The sequence below is a fragment of the Salminus brasiliensis genome, chromosome 8 (assembly GCF_030463535.1).
Source record: "Salminus brasiliensis chromosome 8, fSalBra1.hap2, whole genome shotgun sequence".
Classification (NCBI taxonomy): Eukaryota; Metazoa; Chordata; class Actinopteri; order Characiformes; family Bryconidae; genus Salminus; species Salminus brasiliensis.
Window position 1 is genome coordinate 19,379,995 of NC_132885.1, and position 23,024 is coordinate 19,403,018.

Below are 23,024 nucleotides of genomic sequence, written 5' to 3' on the forward strand. Positions count from 1 at the left end.
AATATAATATTGCATGTCAATTAAGTGATGTGTGTCTGTGTACTTGCTGGAATATTGTAATGTAGAAAATTGCCTGTAAAAAAATTGCAAAAGCTTTCCATATGCCACAGAAAACCATACTGACAGTATCACACAGCTACATCTGATAGCCTCCTATTGGCTATTCAAACTGAATAGTCCTCATGTCTTGCTAAGCTGGGAAGCCCACATCATTGCTGCGATTGCAGAATGAAAGGTAGGTCACCTCGAAGGACAAATCGTGAATGCAAAACTGGAATAGCCCAACATGTCAGCTGAGAGGGGCATTACCCCCTCGTGCACCCCCTGTGGTGCCAGGCCTTTTCCCCCCCACACTTCTCCGAACAGAGCGAGAGGTTCCGGTAACCTAATTTCACAGTGCTAGCCTGTTTTATCCTCGCTTTGGTGCAGCCCTATCTTACTCTAATTCTCTAAAAGATGAAAAGACATGATAACCGCCTCGTTTGAGTTTCCCCTTGACATAAATGAGTCACCGCGTGCTGCTTAGTAGAGAAATGAGGATGAAAGTTGGACTTGCGCTAAAAGGAGCAAAGAGTCTCTAGACGTTCAGAGTTATTCTGGGAGAGATAATTAGTGCCTCTTTTTTGTATGCGCTGTCACCCTTCCCGCTGTTCTGTGGTGGGGGCGGGCGGTAGTTGTAGTTCACCTGCGGCGAACCGTGGCTCTGATTTTTTTTTAACACCCGGATTGCGACTAGTCCCGCCCCCTGGATCGGGATTGGCTCGTTAGCTCATATGGGTGTGGCCGATCCCTTTTAGGATTTTAATGGCACTTTTGAGTACGTTGGCCATTTTCTAGTGTCTGGATTGTAGAGTGGATATCCGGGTGATTTTGAGGGCACTACAGCATCCTGTAGTTCACACTGATTTGTAGTGAACACGGTAGATCACTACACGAGCTGCACGTGGACCATAGGGCACTGCGAGGGCGTTACTACGCAACGGAGGTTACTTCAACGGCGGCCGCTAAAAACGGTAAAACTTGCTGGAGAAACAGCAGCAGCAGCAGCAGCAGCAGCTCTGAACACGAAGACTGCAGCTACTGCGTTTACTGCGGCCTTCTTCAAACAGCAGGAGCACTAAACTGCAGGTTAATGCAGTCATAGAGCTAAGAAGTAAAAGTGTAGTCCAGTCAAATTGTCTGAAATCATTTATTGGGTCATAGGTTATGTCGCTGTTTAGGTAACTGCTTACTTCACCCCTATATAGCGCCCCACTAATGAGGAGGGGGTGTAGTTCAGTCATAACTGCATTTTTCTGGGCTGTTACTCACAAAACATCTCAATTTAGTTTCCAGACCAGTATTTGTCACCACACAGAGGTCTAGACAATACATCTGCTCATGTATCTGCTCTGCTGTTTGGTTAATACCACCTCTAGAATGGTATTTCTGGAAACGCAGAGAAATACCAGTACTACCAGTAGCGCTAGCTAAATCTTACTGATAACCAATGGCTGCGCAGCATGAGGAACACCATTAGCCAATCGTAGCGTCTAACGCAGGAGGCGGGACTTGCCCGATACGGGTGGGGAAAAAACAAGCCCGGTGCGAGTCTTTTCTTGTCCAATAAGGAAAGAAGGAGACCCCCACATTTCCGGACACGGCGGCGGCGGCACAGCACTTCTCTGTAGGTGATCATCATGGAACATGCTCTAGGTCACCTCGTTTACTACACTTTTGGATCGCTCTTCGTTTAAGAGACTTTTCTGTTAAACGCTAGCTATACGTTTCCCAGAGAACTCGAGGGAAGTTTGCCTCCGAAAGAGAAAGAGAAAGAGAGAGAGAGAGAGAGCCCGCGTTCACCTGAGTGCTCGGAAATCTCAGACTGGGGAACACTGTTTTCGGCCGGATTTGGTTTGACAAAGGCGATCCCGTGGGAAAAAACGCGCCTTCTCAACATGCCTCAAGAAAAAGGAGTCTTCAGTCTTCTGATTGTGGTTGCGGTCCTCGGTAAGTTGTTTCGCTCAGCGATTTTTAGATGTATTATGTATTTGATCTAGTTTATTACTGAAAGTTCATCAAACTTCTCGTTTGTAACTGGTGGCGTTTTAACTCCTGGCCTCACCTCGGTGTGAGTCTGCGTGCACATATGTGCGTGAAAGAGAGGAAGTCGTTAACCTTGTTTATACACCAACAAACATATAGATAGTCTAGTAGAATTGTGTAAATTATTTTTACATCGTGGTGTTCACGCAAAAACCTCGTGTCTCCATTTATTTATTTTTTATTATTATTTTTTTTTTACCGTTTTTCACGGTACCGTTTTTATTTTAGCATAATGGCAATCTGGCAGTTGCTCTTACCATTAAGATTTCATGATAAATGGTCCTACAGAAAAACTCCAGAGTAGCTTAGAATAAAATATTATTTCATTGCCTTCCATTAAAAGTTAAGGCGTTTTTTTCCTTCAAGTTTTTATTTTAAAGATAAGATCTTTTTTTACGTGACAACCACGAGATCAGGTTTAAGGTTGATACTTTAGGTTCACTTTCATTTCTCTTAGTTGTGCCTTATTGTTTTTATTTATTTATTTATTTATTTATTTATTTATTTATTTTTTCTTGTGTGATTTGACAGTTTTGGAAAAGGTCTTCTGTTTTTAAAGTAGTTTTAAACGACCGTTAATTCATATATCTAAATATATAAAAATCTCCACTAGTGAATTATCCGAACTTTACCATAGCCAGCTAGTTTGTATTATGGGAATATCCAAGGACACAGTTGTCTTGAAATAAGTGTGTGTGTGTGTGTGTGTGTGTGTGTGTGTGTGTGTGTGTGTGTGTATAAAAGACTGGTTATTCTGGTTGCTGTGTGTTATATATCCCTGATTCTGTGAACACACCTGGCTTCTGCTTTAGAAAATCATCTAGATTTGGTTGGGTGCAGGTGGACCAACCTAGTCCCAATGTCCACCATTCTTTTGTCAATATTCATCATATGACAATTCAAGCATGTTGAAAATCTTCATATAATTTTCTTTGTTTTCTCCTCCTTGTTCTTATCTGGTGCTGCTAGTGTTGAAATTTGCATCCACATATGCCCATCTCTTCATGTGTAGGCAAGCCCTAGCATGCCTGCTGTCTGTGTCTATCTGTTTATGTTCCTAATCTTGCTTTTGTACATTTCCGTCTTTCTAGAGAGAATAGTCTTTGCTCAGTGTTTCCTTAGCTCGTTCTGTAACTTACCGTCTGTGGCGGCCATGCTGCCGGCACTCGTTTTAAACCTTTTAAGTGTCCAACCAGTAGAATCTAAATATTTATTACTACTTGTGACGTGATGTTTCTTCTTCTTCTCCTCAGGTCAGGATAGAGTAGGAAGTGTCGTTACAATTACATGCCCATAAATGGCTTTTTTGGCAGGGTGATGGTTAACCGGTTCATACAAATGTAAAATGCACATTGAAAGACTATCCTTCACTACAGCTGACTGTTTCTACTCCCATTAATTATCTGGGGGCTATCCATCTGAATTAAAAATGTGCAAATGAGACATATAGAGATTGAAGTTGTGCCAAAATAGGTACAATCAGTGATCAGTGGCTCAACTTGATCAAAGAGCTCGCCCTGTTGTTGGGTCTCATCGGTGGCTTGGAGCTGATGAGATTACTCGTTGATTGAGAAGGACAGCTTAGTTCCTCTCTCTTGTCTATCTCTGACAGTGCTGGCCAGTTGTGTTGGTCTGTTAAGTCACACAGACTGAACTGGGCTTTTATCGCTCTCTTCCAAGCATGTTCTTTCTTTCACACTCCCAGGAAGGTGTTTAATGCCTTTAGTTCATTTAGTTTACAGGAGTCTGACAAGGTAGTCCTACTATAATTGTTGACAGTCCATCAGAAGATTTCTTATAGCTCCCTGACTGCAAATCGAAGACCATGTTTACATGTACTGAAACCTTTTAAGCTTTAAACGGTTGGTTGATTATTGCATGGTTTTGTCTTGAATAGTTTGTCCACCGTCATTCTGGATAATCAAAAGAGCATCTAGATTTCCTTGATTGTAACATGAGCACCCTGTTTACGTGCATAAGAAACTTAGGAGTTTCACAAGGATACAAGTATCAGTGGCATTCTTGAAGGATTTTCATGTACTGTTTTCTGTTGACTTGTGAAGTTAACAGATTTGCCAAATAATAATTCTGTCACTGTCTTTCAGCTGTGCTGTGCGAGAGCCGGGTGGTGAAGGTGCCCACTGGTCCACTGGTGCGTGTCGAGGGCCAATCTGTGTCTATCCGCTGCAATGTTTCAGATTATCAGGGTCCCAGAGATCAGGACTTTGAGTGGAGCTTGATTTTGGAGAGTGGAGATGTCCAGCTCGTCTCCACCTTTGATCCCTCATACCCAGACTCCTCGGTGAAGGATCGGGTCAACAGTGGAGACATGACTGTAAAGAAACTGTCAGATGCCTCTGCAGAGCTGATTATTCGAAAGGTCAGAGCCTCGGACAGTGCTATCTATCGCTGCAGTACCCCCAGCACTGACTCGGTAACGACAGGGAACTACTATGCAGATGTGGAGCTAAGTGGTAGGTTACTATACTATAAATAGATAAATACACACACACACAGAGCTTTTTTTCTGTTTTCATAATGTGCTTTCTAATGTGACCGATAGTGACAAGGCCAAACACTTTCTGTAAGTAAAGCCATTTAGGGTTAGCTGTTAACAGAACAGAATACATGATCAAATCATAGGCAGTTATTTTTAGAACTGGAAAAAACATGATATTTGGATTCAGCTCAGGCTTTATCAGATCTCTTCAGAATGTATTTCCTGATTCTGAGATTTTCTAAACGATTTAATGAGCTTGTTTTCTGGTCCGTGGTAGTTCATGAACTGTGTGAAATATTCAATCATTTCATGCGGTCTTAAAATGCAGGTACCAAAAAGGGTTGATGGACTGCTTCTCCAGTCAGTCAGAACCTTGTCTGAGAGTGAGATTAGAGTGTGAAGAACACTTAAATGGGTTCATGTAATGTAACTGAAATGTTCCTATTTAAGGGTTTATTCTGCCAACATTTACTTTATATGGAGGTTTACTTTAAAGTTCCTCTGCATAATATAGGAATATAGCAAGTTCTAGGAAGGCCCCTTTAAATGTGTGTAAAATATTTGCTTCATGTAAATCTCTTTCAACATTCAATCAAAAGCAGTTATACTATGCCATGGCTCCTAGTTCAGTTTTTGGCACCTTCATTTTAAGACTGTATGAAATTGTTGGATATTTCATGTTACTCAAAAAAACCATGTGGCACCTTTTTTTTTTCTTCAAGATGTAGATTATTTGCTGTGGAAGGGATACTTGTTATTTTTTTGTAGAGATGACCACTTATAGCTTTCGGTTTAAAAAAAAATGACCACTTATAGCTTTCGGTTTATGTTATGATCTTAGTTATTGCTGATACTGATTTAGTATATATTGTTTGGAAAATCTTGACTAGAGTGTTTAGGTGTTTCAGACTAGATGTGTAACAAGGTGTGTCCAAATTCAATTCGTTGTTGTTGTTGTTGTTTTATCTCCAATTCAGTGTTTTCTGGTCCATACAAATACCTGGTGTCAAATCAGTGCCATCTCTACTTTTATAATGTTGTGAGAGTTTTCTAATGATTCAGGGGCTGAAGGATTAGCATTGTTTTGGAGGGAAATTAAACGTTTAGATGGGAACTTGACGGGGGTGAGGAAGGATTGTCAAATTAAGGAGTTCAGTCTTCATATGGTATTCTGATGAGACATCATTAAGACAAAAAGGAAAACTGCATTTCCCTTTCAGACACAAAAATGTAAAGTAAGTGCTTGGTCAGCTATATGCAGAAAACCTTGTTTGCTTTGCAAGAAGCTGATGTCTCAGTAGTGATTTCATCCGTACAACTTTCTAGCCACCACAAGAACTTGAGAAATGAGTGAAAATTTTGATTCATCTTGATGCAACTACAAGGCCTTTTCTCTGAATTAGAATGGTGGTATTTTATGATGAACAGAAATGGTTATCCAATGGGAATGGGACTGTCATTCATCTGGGTTTTACCGGGACTTACTCTTTTCTCTGAAAAATCTCCAAGTTGGCTGCATTACAGGAAAAACAGAAAAAAACCTTCTTAACGCCTAATGGAAATCTGTGTAAAAAGATTGCAGTCGTATCTGTGTAAAGAACAGTGGGCTTTTTCAAATGATATGGGGGAAATAAATTAAGATGCCAGGGTTGGAGATTATAAAAGGTTATTTCCAAGTGATGCTTTATAACTTATGTAAGAGTGATTGATTTGTTTTTGTTTTGTGTTTTTTTTTTTTTAGTCTATTATGTGCTGTAATGTTTTCTAATATTGATTTAACTCATAACTGTGTTTAAAACAGTGAAATGTAAAGAAACAAATTGATTGTGTGCAGTGATTGGAGACACGCTACGAGTGGTTCCAGCCATTCCTCAGCCAGTTGTGTTCGAGGGCGAGTCATTGGAGCTACACTGTAACGCCAGCCGGGCCTACACAATAAACACCTTCCTGTCTGTCACCTGGTCCATTAAAAAGGAGGCCAACTCACTGGAAGAGATCTTGACGTTTGGGCCAGATGGTGGGATGAAGGTGGGCCCAAATTTTGTCCAACGCTATTCAGATGGTGGACTACTTTTGGACCTACGTGGGGGTGGTTTTTTCGGATTGGTCCTAAAGGGGGTAAGGCCACAGGACCAGGGATCTTATGTATGTACAGCCAGGGAGTGGACAAGGCAACCTGGAGCAGGAAGGAACTGGCACAAGATCTTAGAAAGGAGTGAAGAAATGGGGAATGTTGCAGTCACACCCTTAGGTGAGTAAGACCTTTTTGCCAGTTTGTACTTGAGGCATACAAAGGGAATAAGTCACACTGAAGGGATGAGTCACTCTAACGGAAATCAGTGGAGCTGTGAAAACGTCAGGAGGAGTTCCAGCACTTGCTGCACATGAAACATTGGTTTTTGAGACTTGAACCTTACTAAGGAAAGACAACACAATGAATGTCAAAAACCCAATTGAGTCCCAATTATCTTTACACTCTTATCCAGAGCAACGTTTTGCCACAATTTGCTTATGTGGCAGAGGTAGGCGAATGTAACATTAGTCCTGCCCAAGAACTCTTATTGAGATTGAGTGTGTTGTAGCATGGTGTTCTTGCCCAGGCAGGGAATTGAACCCCAGGCTGTCATGTGAAAGGGCAGTGGTGTTTGTCTTCCATCAAACATTTAGTTAGTAGTACTGTATGGGTGGGCAAAATATTACTTTTATGGATAACCTACTTCTCACTAGTCATCCTGTTGTCTTGGGAGCTAATGTCTAAGCTCAGGAGCTGTCCTGAAATTTCTGGTGTCTGTGCTACCGTAACCATTACATAAAAGTCTTGTGGCTGAAATGGGGATCTCGCAGAAAGAGTACTTATAAAATAACCAAGCCTTCTGTAGGCGCCTGTCTGAAGTCAACAGACAAGAGACAGGAGATCACTTTAAATCCACCTCGATCCCCCTCTCCCCAATATTACTGAAACCAATGAACAATGACACCAGAGTGAGGGGGGAAATGCTACGTTTGTGCTGTGACCTTTCATGGGATTTTATTAAAAGCACCCCTGCCTATTTAGACATTCACATACTGCTCTCACTCTGCAAAGTTAGTAGTTTCTCCTTATTTCAGGTTGAAGTCAAACAGTGCTCTCTGCCTGTTTAATAAGAAGAGCTCAGGCTTTATCTCACATTCGTCCAGTCTTTTCATCTCCACTGAGCTGTTGAACTGTTTGTATTAGCATCTGCTTCTTCTTTCCCACATTTTAGCCCAGTCACTGGTGGTTGCTGTGGAGAAGAATGTTACCCTCAATGTGGAGGACACCCTGAATCTGACCTGCGTGGTAGCTGCACATGGCCTGCTTTCTTTGGACCTGGAGCTGACGTGGCTGGTCAGGGCAGGCGACTCGTCAGCTGCCCAACGGGTGCTGCTCCACGTGGGACGAGATGGGCAAGTGCTGAATGGCTCTGAGCTGGTGGGCATGAGCAGGGTTAAGCCGGACACGTTTAGGCTCATCCTGCCTAAAGTGCAACGTTCAGACTCTGGCCTATACTTCTGTCAAGTAAAGGCCTGGCTGCCACAAGGCAGTGGGAGATGGTACCAGGCTGTAGAGAAAACCTCCAACCCTGTCCAGGTTCTGGTAACACAGCTAGGTAAGGGAGAGGATTATTTTTTTGTCCTGCTGTATGTTTTGTTCTGTATGTTTCTTGCAGTCCACACTGTTAAGGTGTGAACCAAAAAGGTTCTTTGGAGTGATCCAGCATGAGGACCACTTTTGGTTCTCTATCTAAAATGATGTTTAAAAAAATTAGTTAATTCAAATTAAAGGGTTTTCTACACTTATACAGCCAAGCCAAGGGCAATGCAGAATTCTTTTTATTTTCTTGATGTTCTTTGTCTCTGTCTCTCTTCTTGGTCTCTCTCTATCTTCTACCTGCTTCAGCGTTTCTCCTGCAACATGGTTGGGTGGGGTATTACCCTCTTTCCCCTTTGCTGTATCAAAGACAGTTCTACCTTCTCCAGATTAAACATTAAAAGGGCTGCATACAGACAGTGGGAGGTGTCAAGAAGACAAGCCTGACTCATGAACTAGATTATTGTGAGCCTCATAGAATTCTCTCTCTCTTGGCCTTTGAGAATTGCAAAAGCTTTTTGTATCTCCTTCAAGGTATGTTTGCAGTGGAGAATGCACTGTCCGTTTTGGACATCCCTACCTATTTTATGTCAGACAGTTGGTTGCACTCACTGTGCAACAAGAGTGAAAATCCTTTCACATATAGTTTATATGTAGAGCATAGAGTTCTAGACACTCAAATGTGGTCTTAAGTAAGATGTAGCATGTTTGTCTTCCTTTTATCTTCCCCTGCCCTGTTTCTGAGGCAAGGGCAAATAAGGATTTTGTTGCAAGCGTAGAAGATCCCTATAAATCTTTTGAGGGTGTTGAGTTGGAGAAAGCTTTGATCAGATCCATCCATCATTTCATTCCTTGATTTATTTAGCTCGCAGTCCTCCATAGCTCACATGTACATTTGTACAAGGGCTTTATTTCTAGTCCTTTTCGTCTGTTGGGTTGAAAAATCAAACATGCTTGGTGTAAATGTTATGTGAAATGGTGGATAGGAGTTATTGGCTATTTGTAAATAATTGTTACCACTGACCCAGTTTCAGATTGCAGTACTGTCTGAATGGAGTGACTAGAAATCTGACTAAACACAAAATGCTAGTTCTCCTGTATGTAGCTACATTCATAGAAATTGATTCATGTGAAAGCTATGGATCAATGGAGCCATACTAGCTATATATAAAGGACAAAACATTACAAGTTGCTGTTTTGCAAAGCTTGCTTTTGTGTCTCGTGCATGGAGCTTGACATCAGACACAGTTTGACAGAAACAAATTTATCCCCATTAAATTTGGAGGGAAGTATTCGAATCAGTCAGTTAGGTGCAAGAGTTTTGGGATGGCTACTTGTGCCTATGCACTGACCTAATTATGCTGAAAATTGCCTTAGGAAACTTGCAAGACTGTACATGCAGATAGGCTTTTCCCTCTGGTCTTACCAAACCCCACGATGCCTACGCAGCTGCACCTCAACGTCTTTTTGTTCTTTAGTCGGGCACCTCCAGCATATTCTAAAAATTGCTTTTCACAAAGGACTTCACTGTGCTGTCCTTCCTGTTGCATGATGGCAGGGATTTTCTTTCTTACTTTTGTTTCAAATTTGTATGTAGAATGGATTTAAAAACCTAGCCTTTTTTGGTCGCTGACACTGCATTTGAAGTTTAAACAACCAAATGTTTCCCCTAGCTGTTCTAGGAGGGGTATGTCTGCTGGTAACTGTCTTTGTGCGGTTGGACGGGCTGTTAATGTAATCTCTGGCAGGCAGCCAGAAAGCAGAGTATTGATGTGAGCAAATGTTTTAAGGTTCAAAATCACACGGCAGGCTGGGCAGTCATTTATTAATAAACCCCTAGTTCAGCTTGAGGTTTGACAAAAGGTATTTACAGTTCAAGTCACTTCATTGGCCATTTATGTTAATGCAATAGAAGAACATTTTTGTAAATGTTAAGTGTGAAGAATCTGTAAATAATCTTTGCACGGGTCCTTTATACATTTTAAAAGGGTTTTCACACCTCTCCCCTAGAAAAATGATTCCTAATGCAACCAAAAATTGCTCAAAGACCCATATTGTAGCACCTTCTTCTGGCCAAACAGTGCCAGCACAGAGTGGTGTCCATACAGCTCTAAATTCTCTAATAACTGGCGCAGATATTACTCTGAATGTGGAAAGTACCTGGAAACCCGGAGGTGTCTGTGTCTGTGCACCTGTTTTGTTTGTCACTGCAGGTTTTCCTTTTGTTTAAGCTTAATTTACACAGGCTTACAATGGACTTCCTTCTTTGGCTCAGATTCTCAGTCCTGAAATGTCCTTATTACTGTAACAGGAGCTTCTTGTTTTACATATTTGTGCAAATTACACATTTCTGATGGGCACAAAACTGTGTAGAGTGGAAATGTCAGTGTGTCAGTGGAAATGTCAGTTCGTTTTTGTCACTGTATGCTACTACAGTAGCAGGAAGCTTCCCCTATCGTGTTACCCGTTTGAACAAATTGCGCCTTTCTGGTCACAAAACTGCGTATAGTAGAGGTTTTAGTAGTTCATTCATGTCATGTGTATGTTACATTGGAAGAAAGCTGCATTGCCTTGGTTTCCTCCTAAAGCTAAACTTGTGATCTGTGCATGCAGTTTCTTTAAAGGGCCTTATTTCCCCACAACCTAGTGGGGAAATGAACCCTTCCTCTCCCTTTAATAGCCAGTTCCTGTATGACCTAGTAAGAGTTACTATGTAAAGGTGAAAGGTTAAACACACTCATTTTAGGATGCGTAGATGTAAACTTTATCTGTAATATATTCTTCTGCTAAGCACTGGATATAATCCGACTACATTCTTGCTCTATTCCAAGTTTTAATTCACAAGACAAAAAGGAATCTGTTTCTCCAATTACCCAAAACAGGTGTGTCTGTTCTAACCACACAACAGCTGGGTATATAATGTGTGACTCAGAGAAGCAAAGTCCATAAGGCCATTTGGCCTGGTTTCGCATTTACATGGCTAACTGTGTGTGTGAGTGTGTCAGAGACTGCACAGTGACAGCTGAAACTGGAAAGAATGTAAATCCTTTGCTCAGGCAGTCCAGTATAAGACTAATGTTTAATCAGTGGCCAAGAGACTGGCATCAGCTGTTGTTTCAGTTTCAGTGGCAAAACAAACAAGAAACCAATAGAGGCAGCTCGAGATATGTGTTTATATACTGTTGACTGTAGTTGCCAAGTTGTGGATTTATGCTCATGCACTGCAAATGACCTCTTCACCCTTCTCCTCAACACAGATGTGGAGTTTAAAGTGAACCTGACGGCCTCTTTGACCCCCCAGTTTACCTCGGACCCCACCGAACTGCTCTGTCAAGTGACTGACCTTCTCAATCTGCAAGATGGTCGCCTAAGTGTGACCTGGACCTACACTACAAACACACCAGGAGATGTGTCTACCAGCATAAGCAGCATTGCATCTGTAAATGAGCATGGGGTGCTGGTACCAGAACAGAAGTATCAGCAGAGGCTGGACAGAGGGGGTATAGCAGTGACCCGCGGTGAACAGAACACTTTCAGACTGCGGATGATTCACACTCGGGACGAGGACATGGGCTTGTACTCCTGCAGTGTATCTGCCTGGACCCGCAACCGCCAGGGAGGATGGGACCAGGCTAAAGAGATTAAGTCGACTCCAGTTGCTGTACATTGGACACCTAAGAGTAAGCTCTGGTTTCCTTTGTCTTTCAATGGGCTCAGGTCATTTTTTTAATGCAGATAACCTCCATTAGGATTTAAGAAGAACATCTGATTCACAGTGTCGTAGTATTGTAAATACCTACAAGTGAGTACAAGAGACCAACCCAAGACCACATGCACACATTTTTCACCAACGTTTTGCAATATTTGTTCAGTCATTCTTCTTAAGTCATTCTTTCCTATTGCAAGTCTCTCCTCATTCTTCCCTGCAGCTAGATCAGTCAGATCACCAAGACTACCACAGTCAAAGGCAGACATGAATGTAGATGATGCATGAATGTCCTCAGTGACTCCCTTTGTCCCATAACCCAATCAAGAATGAGAATAAATGGATTTAATTGTGCTCATGATGAGGATCTCTCAAGACGAATTGAGCTCACAATGGTCTCTCTATCAGAGACTGGACAGTGTCCACTGTTCATTTTACTAAGCTTCAAGTTCCTATGTGCTGAAACATTCATGTCATACGCTGAACTTTGGGTGAACGATGTGACCTAAATTAGAAATGCCCTGATATGGGAGTTTTGGGCCAATGCATAATTTTAATGTACATTTCTGCTAATTCTGATACATAAACAAAGTGCAAAATTGATCATTACAGAGAAATTGAATATTTCTTAACTTTGGAAGAAAGGCAAAGTGTAAATATTATATTTCATTACATTTTATTTACAGTTCAGTAAAATTAATAGCAGTAGAATAAGTGTTCTGGTCTTTTGAAAAGCAATTGACATGTAATCAAATATCAGTTTGAACTATCTGTGATATTTTTTTTTTTTTTTTTTTTTTTTTGGTAACAATCTTTAAATTGTTTTTTAACAATTATCTGTTGATACCAGTATAATTAGGATATCATAATTACAATACTTTATTTAAAGATGTTTTTTTATAATACATTGTGATGAGCTTGTTAGTCAGTGTTTTTTAAAATATACTTTAAGTGTGGTTTTATTTATTTACAAAAAGCTTCTGTTTGCATACATTTACAGTTGACTCTGACACAGGCTATTCTGAGTGCTGTTGAACGCAGTAGGAAAATTCTGTATGTTTTAGAGGTGACCGACATTTTGGCTTGCTTTTTTCTCTGCAGCTCCAGTGCTCAGTGTGGTAGCTCACCGGGTGAGAGAGGCCTCTACAGGTGGCTCCACATTCGAGATGAGCTGTCGGGTGACTGGTCAGAACTTGCAGAACCCTGGCTACTCTGCGCTCATCTTTTTTGCCGAGACGCAAGGAGGGAAGCCTCGGAAAATTCTTTCCCTGAACTTGGACTCTGTGCTACAGCTAGAGGAAGGAATGGCCGCAAGCCGCACCGACAGCGTGGCCCTGGAGAAGACGGGCCAGCTAGAGTATCGTTTCCGCCTGTACGGGGCGCAGGTCTCAGACAGAGGGTTCTACTACTGTGAAGTGACTGCCTGGACCCGCGATCAGAGCAGTGACTGGAGCCGGGCTGTCAGCGCAGAGTCAAATAAAATAGAGATCTCCTTTGCTGACACAGGTATGAATGCACAGGCAAGATTTATATACAGGCAATGTTGAGCTGCTGCCTGTTACTGATGGGCACAGTTAGATGGTAGGTCAGTGGTGTTTCTCTCATACTGGCCCTCTGTACGAACACCCTCAGGGCAGATTACTGCTGTTCACTCAGTGTCTCTTGCTCTCTTTCTTTCTGTCTTTCTCTTGCTTTCTGTCTTTCTTCCTTTTTTTCCTCTCTCAGGGGATGTGTCTCTACCTATCTTTTTCTGGCTCCTTGATTTGTTTTTGTTTTTTTTCTTCCTCTCTCTGTCTTGGTCCTGGACTCTTCTGATCCTTTTTCTTTCTTTTTTATTTTTTTCTCTTTTTTATGCTTCTCTCTCTCTCTCTCTCTCTCTCTCTCTCTCTCTCTCTCTCTCTTTTCCTTTGTTTTTTCACACTCTTTCCTTTTTTTCCCTCTCTCTTTCTCTCCCATATATTGTGTGAACTGGGGTGAAACCGTGGAGATGCTAATGTGGAAAGACAGAGGGCTTTGTTCTGTGCTTGGTTCATCTTGACCTTGCTTCCTTCTCAGCTAGGAAGAGCACCCAGACCTCACACTCATCCAGGCCTTTAGCCCAGAATCTGAGTGTTAACCTGCTAATTAATGTGAAGCCTGTAAATGAAGGGGCCTGGATGAGCTCACTCAAACCAGAGAGGAACAGAATGACTGAAAAGACATGACAGACTGAAGCAGGATGCTCAGCAGGCCCTGGACATGCAGGAGATGCATCACGGTTGTTGCCAGCAGTGGTCTGCCTTTTTTCACTGCCTTAGGGGAGTCGTAAAGAAAGCCTTCTTTGACCTTGAAACCCTTTTTTCTGTGTGTCCCTCCTCCCTACAGGTCCAGCATTCAACGTGTCCATTCACTCAGACAGACACAGGGTCCTCCCTGGGGACACTGCCAAAATGGAGTGCATCCTTTCCATATTGGGGGCCACTCCCAACACAGGCAAGTACACTGTGCATTGATTGTTTAGCTCATGAATGTTTGACATGTATCACATAATACCTATGTAGTGTAGGGTCTTGAAAACCTTACTTCCTCACTTCCATTCGGAGCTCCCCCTAGAACTAGCAATTTTCCCAATGCTAGGAGGGTGAGGACTTAACAAGTCGCCTCCTATACAGGCAAAGTCAGCTGCCGCCTCTTTTTCTTCAAATTTGTTGCAAATGTGGCATTGACGGGCAGCCAACACACTTTGAGAGAAGCGTTGAGTCCCCAGCTCCACCGCAGCAGCTAACGGATACCTCTGCACAGCTGAAGAGGGCATGGCAAATGTGCTCTTTGGGACAGTTCTTGTGCCAACAACTTACAGTAACTACAAATACAAATAAGGACACTGTACATATACATTTCTAACATTTGTTTTGGGGTATTCTTGTTTTGCATTTGCCCAGGGACATGCTGCATCTATTAGAAACAACCTAATCACATGTTAGAAATTGTATTTAGTATATTGGACGGGCTTAGCCACTATTTCCAGGAAAATGAAAGCATGTTCTGAAAAAAAAATTGAACAACATTATTCTTATGAGCATGTTTCAAAATGTTTTGACTCGTTTTGAGGCCCTGTGGCACTTTTATGCTGCTTTTTGTTCACCCAGCTTGTGTCATGTGCTTGTGAAAATTGCTGTCCTTCATTGTTCTAGGCTGGTTCTGTGCCATGCATTGCAATACAAGGGAATGTTTCTTCCTCTATCCAGTCTTTATTTGTGGCTGCAGGCATGTAAACCCGCACGGCTGTCAAAGCACAAATCAGCACTACCCTTCTCCTTCATTATCAGCTGGAAGCAAGCAAGCATGTGTGTGCGTGCCAGCAGGCGTGAGCCTTTGTGTTCAGTGTTGTGTTGCATGACATACATGACAGGCTTCAGTCTAGTGTATTGAACTGGTACTAAAATTACCAGTACTGGAACTGGTAAAGAACATCCTGCAAAACCAAAGCAGGGCTGGAAAATGAGGGGAAAAAAGTCTTGCCCCTTTTCTTGACCATTTACACCCTCATAAACCAATAATAAACTATAAACCCAGCCAGCTTGGGGAAGGCCCTGGAGGAAAGCTCTGGTAAAAGAAGACAAAATGGTAAAATACAATGGCCACTTCGGGAGAGTATGTTGTTTATACTAGAGAGCAGCACATCACCTTCAGACTGCTTGTTATGTGATTACTGGTTGCTACATGAACCAGGCCTCTTAACTTAATTTGACATATGATAAAAGAATGAATACAAAGTGTGTGTGTGTGTGTGTGTGTGTGTGTCTTGTAGTCCCAAACAAAGTCACATACTATTTATGTCAAAGAAGAACCTAAAATACTAAATAAATGCTTTCTTTGCCAGTGTTCTGAAGAGTCATTGTAAGGATCTGTGCAAAATTGGAACTTTTGTTTTAGGGCTAATTTTGGCCTAGTTGTTATTCACAGAGTTGGAGAATAAGGGCCACTGTGCTCCCTGAGGCTCTGAAATTATCTCAGGTTCATAGAAAGCGCCTGCTGTTCCGTGCCGAGAGTGCTCTGCGTCCTCTCTGCAGTTACTGTATACTGTAACAGAAACAATAGCGCCCACCTCTCCATGAAAAGCAGTTTGATGTGAAATGTTTTGCATGTTTTTATGCTAGGTATCTTGGAAAATTGTAGTCAGCGTGGTCCATTTTTCTACACAGATATGAGCCATTTAGTGTAATGCTTACTGTGTGACTCTTTAGTGCTTTTCTCTCTTTTGTTCCTCATGCACTTGAGTAAGAAGAGCCAATGCTCAGCTCTGTTTTGCAGGACTGTAAGGAAGTCTCTGATTTTAGATGACAACATTTAAAGCAATGTGACTTGCAATTAGCTGTTTCTGATAGGGAGTGCTCCTTTAGCCTTGTGTGAGTTGATGTGTGTCATGAAGCTCCGGAACTGAAAAGGACTTGGAGTTAAGCCTGTCATCCCTTATCTAGTGATGCAAAAGTATATTAGCACAAATGAGGCTGCCTTAGGCTTCAATCCAGTCTTGCTGGTCCTTTTAAGTACAAGCGGCAAATCCATCCTCCTTCATCACAAGCATAATCATTATTTAAAGCCATTGATTTTAACTGGGCCGTGTTGTAGTAATAGCACGAGCTATGGAGAATGGTGGTGCTGTACCCCTGATCATTGTGGATGATACACACACACACACACACACACACACACACACACACTAGCATTGTCTATTGACATTTGATGACACCTTCCCATCTTTAGAACATTTTCTAAAGAAAGTCATTTTATTTTTCAAAAGGTATTCTGACATAGGCTAATATCAGCAGAAAGTGCTGCATAAAATCGAATCTGAATCTGGTCTGATCTTGAAATAACACACTTGCATTGGATCAAATCATGTAGTTATGTGGTAACCTACCTTTTAGATTGTTTTTTGGATCTTAAGTAAAATTCTTTAATAAGAAAAGCTCAGTAGTTTGCTGTTGGCTGATACTCAAGATTTCAATATTGGAGCAAAAGTGCACGGTTTCATTTGCTAGAGCAGGTTTTTGCTTTGAATGCAGTATGATTATGTAATGTTTAAATAATAATTTTACAATTACATAATTTTCTTTCCAAGTTATTATTTGCCCCAAAGGTGGTTTAAACACCTGAAAGGTCTAAGCGCTAACTTTGAGTATGGCATTATTTATAGGGATAACCCAATCAGGTTATTTTGCCCTTATCTGATCAGAATATCTCAACCCAGTCCCTTCTTTGTGTTTATATAAATAATACAGCCACACAGTTTAGATAGGATGTGCTGCTGACAGATACGGAATAATGCGCTCTTCAGTGCTAGTTTAAAAAGGTGTCTTTTTTTCGCTGGTGAAACAGAGCGTTTACCACATTTGATAAAGTTTCAGATATGTTCTGTTTTCAAAATAGTTCCACAAAGCAGACTCTAAACTCTTTATTTACCTTCTGAAAAGCTCTTCCTTGCTACTGGCTGGGCAATAATGTCTGTTAATGGCGTCTTGAGTCAATGGTTTAAACAAAGACTGTGATCACTACTTACTAGGTAGTACTGTAAGAAATATAATTACAGAATACAAGTGACATTGTATTCTACACATATGTAATATAACTTGCCTCTTATGTTGATGTTATTACAAACTGACATAAAGAAAGTGTCCCTCCCCCCTTTCCACAGGTAATGAACATCTAGGTCAATGTTAATGGATTGGTTCATGCAGTCCATTAGAGGCAGAGCAATTCTGCAATGGAGAAATGAACATAGGGGGCATATCAGTGCTTAGCATTGTTAGTGGTTTAGGATTTTTCTCTCTGCCTTTGGGGAGATTCCTCACATAGCAGTCGTAGTACATGCAAGGGCCTGACTCTATCCTGCCTGAGTTTGTCACTGTTTCTGTTTCAGGGTACTAAAGGTATTTTGTCTCTCTTCACTGTAGGGAGGATTTGCGTTGAACCACTTGAAAGGAGGTTTTGTGTTTATTTTAGCTTCTTTTCTGTGCAGTAGTTCAATGACAGGAGTTAAGGTGTATGGAGACATCAAGGGTCCCTTTCAAGAAAGTTTCCTCTCTCTGCTCTGGTTTTTATTTCTCTCTCTCTCTCTCTCTCCTTTCTCTCTCAGGGGATGTGGCTTATGATGTTCGCTGGTTCCAGAGTCCAGCGCGAGCTGTGGAGAATGGTGGTGCTCTACCCCTGATCAGTGTGGACCGTTGGGGAGTGGTGAAGAAGAGTGGGGGAAATGGAAGCACCGAGTGTAGTCTGGAGCGCACAGACAGGAACACATTTGTGCTCCGTGTGCACCGTGCTCAGGACAGGGATATGGGAGAGTATTACTGCAAGGCTAAACCCTGGTACCTCTCCCCTGCCACAGGATTCTGGAGTGAGGGACCAGAGCTCACCTCTGACCCAGTCGTGCTCTCCATCAAACTAGAATGTGAGGGTTTCTTGTTCCTACTTTATATTACAGACAGGGGAAGAGACTGTAGATATTTACAATCAGCATGTACACAAATTACTGGAAATGTATGGAAAAATGGAAATACATTTTTGCCTTTTATGTTCTTTCTTAGTTCCTTCTTAGATCCTTGGTCAGTATTAAGCAAGAGACAACATAATGTTTAGTGTCCAAAGTTTTGACACCTTTACATCCAGTGATCCTTCTGAAGAGTATGTTGAATGATAAATTCTGGGTTACAAACTCTACTCAAACTAATTCCTAAAAGTAGATATTTTGACTAATTACACTCTGGGAATGAGGTGGGGTGGTGATCATTCAACATCCTGACCTCACAACAATGCTCCAAAATCTGGTAGAAGGCCTTCCCTGGACAATAGAGACTGTTAGTCCAACAAAAGCCCTACAAAAATACCCTTGATTTTGGGAGGATGAATGAATGTGCAGGTGTCCCAATACTTATATCTATATGTAATGTAATTTAATACATTTATAAGACAACATATATTTTTAAATCCTCCAAAAAAGACAATAACTTCATTATTCAGCTTTCCATACCACTACCCCTTACCAACCGTCGAGTGAAAACTATGCTAGCATGTTTAATGTGAAATGATTACTGTCATACTAGTCATTGAATTACTCAATGACTTACAGTCTCAAGCAGCCTCATTTCACAAATAATGACCATAACCTGTATGTTTGTTTGTATCCTCAGTGTGGGACTCCCTGAAGATGCCGCTGTTTTATGGTGTACTTGCAGCTCTCGGCGTTGGCCTTCTGTCCATTCTTTTTGGACTTCTTGTCGCCAACTGTTGCCTTTCCAGAAACCCCATGCACACTCCCCGTGGCAAGCTCATGGATCTGGATGACTGAGCTTGTGGACCTAGAGATTGACTGAAAAATGCCTGAGTGACCCCTAACCAGCCTTCTCCTTCCTGTAAATGTGACCACGTTGGACCTTTTCCCCTTCCAGCCAGCATGGCTACTGATGATCTAACAGCTGTATTGAGCCACGAGTGTTCTGATTTGTGTGAATGCACCACTTTAAGGGAGAAAAAGGGAGAACTATAGACCGTGTGCTTCCATTCTGGTGAGAGAAAGCAAGCTCACATCAACAACTGGTGCACGCTTACGGTATCTCAGGAATAATTTGCTGGCGACTGCCTCACTGGCTTTAATCACTGCTTTTGGCAATGGAGGACTTGTCTCATACGCTGAGGTGCTGACCAGTGTTCTAAAAAGCTTCATTAGGAATACTATATAAACATTCTGCACTAAGTTGTGACTGCATTGTGCCACTGCCAGGAATGTTATGCTTTGTGGAGCAGATTTTTATTCCTGCATGAAAGACTCCAGTGAAAGAACCAAGGACACATCAGGCGCTTTGGCAGAAATTCCTGGTGTTAACTTTCATTCTGAATTCACCCCACACTCCTACGTTGGATCTCGTGCCTGTCATGTCATTGGTGGTCCTCCTGCATCTACCCAGTCTCCTTGTCAGTCAGGGGCATGTTCTTGACAGCATAGAGCTCCAGAGGGCTGACCCTTCCCTTCCCGTTCTAAAGAGTCCTCTGCTAATCAGCAGTCCATCTGACCGTGACTGATGGACACACTGAGAGTGGCTGCAGTGTTCCCTGACCCCTCCAGGGTTCAAAGCTGATGCCCACAGTGCACAGCTCACACTGGCTGTCTGTTGGTACAAGAGAGGCTTCTTTCAGGGTTTTGTTTGGCCAGAGGCGACATCGTACTGCAGACTGGGAGACGGGGGAGATCAGTTACTAGAGCAGGAGTGCTTAGAAAAACTGTACTTTGCTCACTCTAGCACTGTGCACACTGGCATTTAAAAGGTCCTGATACCTGATCTCCTCCACTTAATGCTCACTCACTAATGCTTTCTTTCCTTACCCTTTACTGAATGCACACAAACACATAATATGGAATTACATACTGCTTTCAAATCATGTCAGTAGTTTTCTATAGCCCACAGCTGCAGACATGGCCATCAAACTGCAAATGCACACACAACTACCCACCTAGTTTAATGGCTTTTATGCTTCAAGTTATGCTTTTATCTTTTTTTGTTTCACTACATTCAGCCTAGTTTTCTATCAATAGACTTGTAGTTCTCTCCACAAAACTGAGGAACCATAAAAGTGTGAAGGCCAACCTGGGGTACATTGTTCCTAATGCAGAGGTGATTCAGAAATAGAGGTACTCTGTGTACTTTCTCCTCTCAGACTGGTCTTAAGGGACCCGTAGATGGCCCAGATTTCTTTTTCCAACCCAACTCTTATCACACAGAGCAAAATGTAGACTCTGGGACTCACTGAGTACTTGTTTGAGAGCCACTGTCCTAGAGAACCCCTTCCCTTAGGACCATGGTTGGGAACCAGTGGTCTACAGCGGTGGTTCTCCATCCTGGTCCTGGAGTACCACTGCCTTGCATGTGTTAACCTTAATAAGGGCTTTCTAACTAGTGTATTAGTTGCATCAGGGCCAGAGGTGGATGAAGAACAATAGAAACAGATGTGTGGTTTATTAGAAAGAGTAAAGTACAAGTATGTTTATTAATGTACTAAAGTCTCAGTAATGTACTAAATCTCAGCATCTCATTTTGATGAACTGCAAGATCTTTATCATTTTCATTTATGAACAATGTGCCTTTGTAATTTCACTTAAGTAGTTTTATTTATCAGAATAGATTTACTATATTGTACTTAATCCTGCCCTGGTTGGGAGCAGAGGATACTGTAAAACAGTGGTTCTCAAACCAGGTCTCGGGTAATTTGCAGTTCTACTCCACCTCTGTGTGTTGGGAGTTGAGATTGAGCAAAAATGTGAGGCCTGTTTGCAAGGTCACAAGAACTAAGTTTGAAAATCACTTATGGAGGGAAGTGGTAACCTAGGACCAGAATTGAGAACCACTGAACACAAACACTCTTCATTGCTGCATGGTGGTATTTTTATTTTATTTGTACTTTTTTTTTTTTTTTTTTTTTTTTTAACTCCGTTGTATTAATGTTCTAACAGTTTTGGAGGACTATTTTGTAAATATGATAGATTAATTTTGCTCAGCTGCGGGACATGTATGTGCTTCCTCTCTGTGTGTTTTTCCAAGATTGATTTGTTTTTATTTTTTTGTTAAATGATTCTCAACCTCTTCAGATCTCATAAAACACAACAAAAAGACAAGAACCTCCAAAAATTGATACCATAATAAAAAAAATTCTAAGCACATGTTGGCTTGAGTGTCCTGAATCTGTGCAAAGCCCCTGAGAATCACCACTGCATCGTCTCGTTAAATTATTAATGCTGATTTGTTTTATATGCATAATGCTGCAGTACGGCACGTTTTTGTCCTGGGTGACAGCTGAAACTGTCCCTCTATCTCTCTACCTAACTGTCCCATTCTCTGCACCTTCATCTTTTCAATTTTCTTTTCCCTCTTCACAGCCTACTTGGAATTCCCTCTTAAGTTTCTATCCCTTCTTTTTCCTTTCGTTTTTACCTCATCAATTATTCTCTTATCCTTCATCTCTCTTGCTCTCACTCTTGCTCTCCTGCTCCCCGTCGAGCTTTCTTTTGCTCTCTGAACAGTGCTCTGTTTATTTATTTTTTTTGTCTTTGGATGATTTGTTGGATTAATTACTGGCTGTTCTCTCAGAAGAGGGGAGGGTTTTGCATTCTTTTTCATGTGCTGTATGAGTGTTATATGGTACCTCTTAAAACTGCACAAAGGGTATTGTGTTTGATCAAAGGGGAAATGATGTTATTAAATCTCTCTGGATATCCAATGTATCCACTGAGTAACTCATAACTTGTTCCAAATTGTTTATACCTTATGCATAACCATTCTCAGCAGTCGTGTTCCAGGGTACAGGCATAGTTCCTGTTCTGCTGAAAAGACGATTTTGTTGAAACAAATCATGGGATTACAGCTTTAAACTGTCATTTATTCTATATGGATGGAAACATCAGTTCATAGCTTCATGCGTAACTGTTTTTCAGGTAAATGGTCTTGTTGGCTATCTGCTTTTTATCCTGGTTTTAATGGCCTTTTGGTTGCTTTGACCTGGTTTTGATATGAAAATTAGGTGCTCTTAATTGTAAGGTATGTTGTCTTTTATTTAGAGTTGTTGAGTGTTTTGCAGAGGAAGTACGCGTCTGTGTATTTGCCTTGTAAATGAATGCTGCTTTCATGGTGGCCTTCAGAGTGGCTGCATAATGAATCCTAGATAATCATCATAACAGATCAGGATTTGAGAGTTTGCACAAAGAACGGTTACATGCAAAGACTCAAACAATTTCCTTTTAAAGTAGACGTTTGTCAGGGGACTGTGCTTCCATTCGCTTTTGTCCAAGTTGTACTGGTCGTCTGCGGTAAATGTTAAACTCGAGTAGGGCACGAGAAGGAGGGGGTCAGGAATGCTGCAGCAACCCGGCAACACTCTGGTGTCGGCATAGCAACCATGTCAACATATGATATGCAGAAACAGAGGGTGGAGAAGTGCAGGATGGGTTGCTGTCAATCTGGCCAACACTGTACTGCACTTGCAGGTATTTTCTTCTGTGGCACCCAAAGAAGTTTTCCCAAAGTAACTTAATAATGAACATGCTGTTGGCTCCTGAGAAGCTGTTAACATGTTTGTGCAAGACATATTCTGTTTCC

The 23,024-nt window shown here is 41.6% G+C and overlaps 1 protein-coding gene across 1 annotated transcript; it reads left to right on the forward strand.

Moving 5' to 3' along the window:
* The first annotated feature begins 1,383 nt into the window (after positions 1-1,383).
* ptgfrna (prostaglandin F2 receptor inhibitor a) lies at positions 1,384-22,046 on the forward strand. Its single transcript, XM_072686009.1, has 9 exons — positions 1,384-1,989; positions 4,191-4,559; positions 6,420-6,836; positions 7,831-8,214; positions 11,453-11,875; positions 13,003-13,407; positions 14,266-14,373; positions 18,020-18,331; positions 19,071-22,046. Exons 1-9 carry the CDS (start codon positions 1,938-1,940, stop codon positions 19,226-19,228), a joined length of 2,628 nt encoding a protein of 875 aa, XP_072542110.1. The 5' UTR covers positions 1,384-1,937; the 3' UTR covers positions 19,229-22,046.
* The last annotated feature ends 978 nt before the right edge of the window (positions 22,047-23,024 follow it).

Coding starts and splice junctions, on each gene's coding strand:
- ptgfrna (XM_072686009.1), top strand. CDS start 1,938: ATGCCTCAAGAAAAAGGAGTCTTCAGTCTTCTGATTGTGGTTGCGGTC. Junction 11,876..13,002: donor TGTACATTGGACACCTAAGA/GTAAGCTCTGGT, acceptor TTTTCTCTGCAG/CTCCAGTGCTCAGTGTGGTA. Junction 18,332..19,070: donor GCTCTCCATCAAACTAGAAT/GTGAGGGTTTCT, acceptor TTGTATCCTCAG/TGTGGGACTCCCTGAAGATG.